Source organism: Ananas comosus, linkage group 16 (genome assembly GCF_001540865.1).
Source record: "Ananas comosus cultivar F153 linkage group 16, ASM154086v1, whole genome shotgun sequence".
Classification (NCBI taxonomy): Eukaryota; Viridiplantae; Streptophyta; class Magnoliopsida; order Poales; family Bromeliaceae; genus Ananas; species Ananas comosus.
Window position 1 is genome coordinate 4,535,573 of NC_033636.1, and position 7,175 is coordinate 4,542,747.

A 7,175-nucleotide genomic window follows, 5' to 3' on the forward strand; every position below is an offset into this window, starting at 1 on the left:
TTCACTTAGTTCCAATCCCCCTTCCTTTTTTCAGAGGCCCTTGCTGCCCTCATCATCATTGCTAAATTTATTTTCCCTTTTTAAGAATGAAACTAATAATTTGCTATCTCTTTCTCCATGAAAGAAGAAAAGACTAAAAATGAGATAAGATTATACTTTGCTTTCGGTGTTACTATGCAACATCGTTCTCAACATTAGACTATCTGTCAAAGCGACTAAAGTTAAAGCACCAGAACAAAACAAGCAGCAGAGCTGTTAATCTATTCGCCGAGAAAGAGCAACCATAATCAGCGAAATGGAGAGGTCCATGGAGTGGGAAGAAGAAAAAAAAATTTTCTTTGGGACAAGTCCCGCGCAAAAACAAATATGAAGAAAGAAAAGAAAATACTGGCTTTCAATCTTGTAATGAAAATTAACAAGAAACTTTTCGCTCCGCAAAGAGCTAAAAATTTTCTCATTTCAGATTACAAGAGGGCAACACAATAAATAGGACAGATGAAAGCACAGATGAGATTTGAGCAGCATACTGCAGCCCCTCCAAATCAAACAAATAAAAATCGGAAAAACAAAAAGGTTTGCCGAATCCCATTAATACGTCATTATCTTGGTTTCTCTGAAACTCTGGAATCAAGCAATAAGCCACATGAAGCTGGTGAAATAGACCTTCCAGATCTCCTCAGACCCCGTCTGCAGCCATAATTCTGTCTTCCTTTGTGTAAATTACAGCGTACGTCTGAAAAAAAAAAACAGACAACGAAAACCATACAAACTGGCAATCAACTGCCTATTGTCAAAAGAAGAAAGCTTGTATCCGCTTCAACATATGGTAAAGCTGAGGATTTCACTCAAATGGCTAATTCTGTTGTCATCTGTCTGATACCTGTCATCCCCACATTAACTGCAACATTACATTCTTAACTCATCTTTGTTGAGAACAAATGTCGTGCAGAATACCGTACAATATATTATACTCTCGCTCGCTTGCTCGCTCCCTCCCTCTCTGTTGTGCATCTATAACAAGTAAATATTATACAATTGCTAATTTCAATGTTTGTCGTTATTCTTAGTTCTTTCAGAACTCTGCGGGTAGTCAACCAACTAGGTTGCACATCACAATATGTGACTGCATATGCATATTTGCAGTTTCAACCATACAATTGTTAAAAACCTATTTAGAATCAACATATGGTACAATGGCTGTTAAATAATGAGATAAATATAGAAGGACTAACTATCACAACATAATTAACAAAAACAATCACAAATAATTGATAATTGAGAACCACACATAATCATCAAAAAAAATTTTACAAACACAACAGAAAAATTACACCAGTAATAAACACACAACACATGAAAGTTTTTGTTAACTTGATTAACAAAAGTATTTTAGTATTAAAAAATAATAATCCAAAATAAATAAAAAAGTCATAAATATATCAAATCTAAACGACTTATAAAAGAGGGAGTTTTGTTGACATTTCTTTTCCAAAAATGCCACTATCCTCTTTAATAATGCTACTCTTATCCAATAAATCTCAACCATAAATTTTAAATGATTTATCTTGTGCCATTTGATTTAAGTGTTGGACATAAAAATGAGAGTATCCATCAAATTTTATGACCATATTTTCCTTATTGTTTAAATATTGTTATATACTAAAGGAAGTCTTCATTTCCCAAAAAAAAAAGAAAATCTATATGTGGATCCCACTACCTTCTGTTGCACCAGTAAGACTCCTTTGATTCACAAGCCAAGTAATCTTGACCTTTGAGATCCCTCTCTCCCTCTCTCTCTCTCTCTCTCTCCCTCTCTCCCTCGCGGGGAAGCTTATCACTCATAGAAAAGTAAGCTAAAAATATTTGCGTACCCCTTAAAGTGCAGGCCATTTTGAACTAGCTCCCAAATTTTTCTTTTTTCCTCTCCATGAGCACTCTTCAAACATTTGTATTTTCAGAATTAAATAATTTTAGCCAAATAAATAAAAATGTTAGCCAAATTAATAGTTAATACTACTAAAATTTATAAGATATTTTGTACTAATTATGGCATTAAAATTAAGTAAAAATATAGAAGTTAAAGAATGTTACCACAAATTTAAGTTGAGGGGTATACATTAGAATGTCAAATAGTTCAGGGGACCTTCATATATTTTAATTTAAAATATTTTTTATACAAATAGTATTAAACATATAGAGATATTACTAATGATATTTATAATTCATATCTGAGATTTTTTTTTCATCATATATATTTATCTTTAGGGCCTACATATAATATTTATAATTCATATGTAGTTATTTCTTTTTTCCATCATATGTTTATTTATCTGTAGTGCCCTTAAACCACAAACAAGAATTCAAATTGTAATTTTTACTGGAGTCATTCTTGCTAGAGCAACTTATGTTACGTCTCATCTGATTTTAAACAATTTTTTTATTTTGAAAAGCATGTTGCTAAATTTTTTTATATGCAATGTTCATTGCACGTGCATTTGGCCAGAATGAGGATTAAGTACTTGAGTAGATAATCATTAACATGTTAACTGAACAAACTTCATATCCTTAAATTGCACGATATGAGACGGCTATCTCTATGAGACATGTTGATGCGCTCTAAGTGATCTTAAACACATATCCAGGTGTATATATTATAGGTGCCAAAGAATGCATCACTCTATAAAGTAGTGGTATTTATCATGGTTTTAGCAGCAATGGTAAACCATAGTGCAGATTGACTGTATGCAGAATATACACGGTAAGAGCAGAGACAGGGTATACATCAACATTTAGCATGGCTGCAGAGTCTGGAACCCCAAATCCTCTTATTTCTCAGCACGCATGCCATAGTTGGCACGAAAACATCACGCCAACCAGCTCAGAAATTATTGATATTATTATTATTATCAATCTTCACTATATTTGTTGATTTTTGTATCGTTTGCGTCATAAGATAAATCTCATGAGATAAAAGATTGTAATTGTAATACGCAAAAAAATGGATGAATTAGCTTAACTCTTCAATGCATCCTCACGACATCAATTTTTAATATATGTGTTAATCAACGCTATATTCATGATGCACCGGAAGGAGAAAGGTGGTGCAATCATGGATTATGTCCAATATTATGCCTCTTCTACTACTTTATAAATGGAAAGCATTTGTTACAAATGTGACAGAGGATAATAAGTGGCAAAGTTTCTAATTATGTATAACATTGGCAGTTAGTGTTACTTTACGAAAATGTCTGCTATCATTTGTTAGACAAGTTACAGTTAAAAAAGTTAGATTAAAATAGCTACATAGTACCTCAGAGTATATAATTTATAAAATCCTAAAAGATGATATATAAAACACAAAATACCAAGCATAGCTACAAGTTGGCTGCTAACGTCACAAAGGCATCGATCTTTTAGGCAATTCCTACATGATCTCTAACATTACATTGTTTTATATAATTCTCAGGATAGTTTCCAGTAAAGCGGGAAGGTTTTAGCTCTCAGTTTTTCTTACACAAAAACGCCTAAAAGTTATCTTATTGATGAATATAAAACTGCTGCTTAGTAGTTCTAACCTTTAGCCCTTTATTATAATTTCTCATTGTAAACTTCATATACACATGAAGTAACCAAGGGTACTGTTTAGTAGACTTTCGACTGTTCTCTGTCAGAGGGTTAAAACTCAATAAAGAAATGTCTCTATATAAAGTGTAAATGCGCAAAATTGTAAAAATGACATAATTAAGAAAATAATAAATATGATACTCTGACTGTGCATTGAAGGATGCTCACAATAGATTTTACAAGAAAAACCATAAACCTTTTTTAATAACACTTGACAACACTGGTCATTGGGGTTGTTTGGAAATTGTATGTTTGACATCTTTTTTTTTTTGCTAAACTGTACATTGGACTTCAGATTCACCAACCCCTCCACTCCATCAATAGAGAATAGAACTTGACATGAAATAGAGCATTTTCAATATTTACGGTTTTTCTGTTATCCCCATCTGCCAGTCTTAAACCAGACCGGTAACCACTCCTAGGTTTCTTCATTGGGCAAAATAAAAATTAGCAGCACCACAAAACAAGCATCAAGTGTTCAAAATCGAAACATTCCTCCATGGGGCCGTTTGTTTCACCTGTTCATAATGTTCTGGAAATCCTCAACTATTCAAGATACTCAAATCGCAGCCATGCGACTCAAGTCAGGAAGATGTAATTGAGGTTTAGGTGAAATTGATGGCATCATCCTAAGAAAGCCACCTAGTAGGCATACGACAATACCATGGTTGAGGGGGTTTATCAGTTCCATACTTCATGGGAATGAGTATTGCATAAGAAATAATATACTAGTTCCTTACACCCTCCCAACCCAAGCGGCATGATGATAATCTTGCCAATCCAATTTCCAAAATATAAAATATATAGCATTCCTAATGCTATAAACTAGTGAAACAAGCTATTTATATGAGTAAATCTCTCTTTTGATGTTTAGCCACCAAGTGATGCGGACTGGATGCGGCCTGGGTCCCCTTTCGGGTGTACGAATGTCGTTGACGCCCCAAACGCAACTTGAGCATGTGGCCCAATCAATCCGGACTGGGTTCTGATTGAATCACACCCATTAGTTTCTAGAAGTATCTAGGATTATGTGATTTTGTTTTAAAATCTATTTCTTTTGGTAAGTTGAAATTTTCGTTATTCTGTTAAGATAGGTTGAGATTTATTGTGAGATTTTTTATTTTGTTAGGAAAGATCTTTAAACAAGTCTATGTATGGAACGAATAAAATAATGAAGATGGATATTATTATAGCTATTGAGATCTGTTCTCCAATTTCCTTCACATTTATGTGTCGACTGGAATGAGTCCATAGGGAGCGAGTCCCTTTATCTTTTTTTCCCCTTGCCGCCTGCATCCATCGCCACCACCGTCACCCACCATCGACTTCATCTCTGCCGCCGCAGCAACCGTCACCTGGAGTCGCAGCTCCCTTCTGCCTCCAACACCGCCACCCTGTTGTGACCCCATTGCTGCCTGCAGACATCTCCACCACAGTCTTGCCTCGCCACTACCGATTGATGCGCCCGAGCCATCATTTCGATGTCAATGATTAAATCGATGCCATCTAGCTTGTCCACCGAGCACAATAGTTTTTCCTTTTTGTCCTTCTATTTATCATATCTCAATTCCCTTATTTATTCTCCCTCTCCGCAACCCCTTTCCCTTAAAATAACCATCCTTTGCTTTGTGTCCATAGATGGTGCCCAAGGAGAGGCTTGGATACGATCGATTAAGACCAGGCGGTCCTATTTCGGTTTGGAGTTGCTAATATTGCCTACGAAGCCTAAACATGTTAATCGATCATCCCCAATTTCTTAATTAATTTTAATTTCGTGTCATCTATCAGCCTTTTCTTTGTTTTTTGTTCTAGAACTATTTTCTTTTTTTTCTTTTTCTTTCCAAGTCCGGGTTGTGGGTCCTGCTATGTCGCATTCAACTTGCATTAGATAAACCTTTTAACAATAGGATTTGATTGCATGCAATATTTCATGTTTACATTCATCCTGCATCACCAAGTTTGAGAATAAAGAGTTTAAAATCCAGAAATTGTCAACTCAACCTAAAGATTTCCATCTTCTCCACCAAGTGGCAACTAAGAATGATGTATGTTCTTAAGAGAGAGATTTATAAACCAGTTAGACAGAAATTCAAACCATTGCTAAAAATACCTAATTTGTGGCTTCTAATGGTTAAAGAGTGTAGCGATTGTTGCAGAACCTGATGTCCAATCTAGGGTTTTGGTGAAAAGAGATTTACAGAACACGCCTAAAGTTCAGTGAAGTGAAGGGTAATTATAATGGTGAAGATAGAACATCTAGAGACATTCTTGAAATTGCCCGGAAAGTCAATCACCGGCAAATGACTACAAACTGAAAATTAAAACCTTAAAATTTACCTCTTCTTTGTTCATCACTCCATGACAACCTTCGCCCCGACGGCCTTCATCTTCTCGATGATCTGCTCCGCCTCCTCTTTCGAGACCCCTCTCTTGATCACCGCCGGCGTCTTCTCCACCAAATCCTTGGCCTCCTTGAGCCCGAGGTCCGTGAACCCGCGCACCTCCTTGATCACCTTGATCTTGGAGGCGGCGTCAAACGCCTCCAGCCGCAGCTCGAACACCGTCTTCTCCTGCTTCTTCTCCTCCTTCCCCTGCGCTCCCCCGGCCCCGGCCGCCGCCGCGCCGGAGATCCCGCCCCCGCCGGCCCCGGCGTTCATGATACCGACCGCAGGGGGCTCCGGCAATCCGGCGCGGCGGACGAGGATGGATGTGAGCTCGGCCACCTCGGAGAGGGTTAGGGCGGAGACCTCGTCGACGAGGCGCCACACCCGGTCGGTGGGGGGGTTCGCCGGGGCCGAGGGGTCGAATGTGGCGGGTTCATAGCTCGTGGGGAGCTTCCGCTGGTCGAAGGGCTCGAGCTCGGCGGCGGCGGTGGCGGCGTCCTTCGCCGCCGCAGAGAGGCGGCGGAGGATTCGGAGCGGGTTCGGGGGTTTAGGGGAGACGAGGCGCTGGCCGGATCGGAGGAGAGAGCTCATCGTCCTATTACTGACTTCAGGTTTTGGTCTGGGGTTAGGGTTTTGGATTTAGAGAGGGAGGAAGAGGAAGGTGGAATTTGAGTTTCAACTTAGGGGCTGTTTCGTTTCTCATAAAACTGCGAAAAAAAAATTTTCGGTGAAAAAAAAATTTTCTGAGGAAAATAAATTTGACGTTTTAGCTTTGGTTTGTAGGAAAAGAAAAGTAGTTTTTCGTTACGGTTGTTTGGTTGAAAAAAAAAAAAAATAAAAAAAAATAATTATAAATAAAAAATTATTATATATATATATATATTTTATTTTATATTTATATATTATTAATATACAATAATTATTATATTACATATATTAATATTATAATTTATATTTGTAAATAAAATATATTTAAAATATATTGTACAATAAATTTATAATATAATATAATATTATATATATATATATATATAGAGTCCGGCTGCTATACTACCGGTAGCACGGACAGACCCGCCAAACGGACAGAGTTTCTCCTATCCGCCCAAAGCATAAACAAAACCAATACATTGAATTTCACCCAAGAAAAACAATAAAATACAGTTTTAT

General features: G+C 37.0%; 1 protein-coding gene across 3 annotated transcripts; it reads right to left on the reverse strand.

The window, feature by feature from the left end:
* On the reverse strand, positions 311-6,669 carry LOC109722302 (50S ribosomal protein L7/L12). Of its 3 annotated transcripts, none has more exons than XM_020250311.1 (2): positions 5,962-6,669; positions 311-733 (listed from the first exon to the last, which is right to left on the reverse strand). In XM_020250311.1, exon 1 carries the CDS (start codon positions 6,597-6,599, stop codon positions 5,976-5,978), a length of 624 nt encoding a protein of 207 aa, XP_020105900.1. In that variant the 5' UTR covers positions 6,600-6,669; the 3' UTR covers positions 311-733; positions 5,962-5,975. The 3 variants fall into 3 exon arrangements, with proteins under 3 accessions (XP_020105900.1, XP_020105902.1, XP_020105901.1); XM_020250313.1 differs by having other exon boundaries at positions 311-1,011; XM_020250312.1 differs by having other exon boundaries at positions 311-5,569.

Bases quoted from the DNA above. Each gene is read 5' to 3' on its own strand.
- LOC109722302 (XM_020250311.1), bottom strand. From the start codon at position 6,599: ATGAGCTCTCTCCTCCGATCCGGCCAGCGCCTCGTCTCCCCTAAACCC.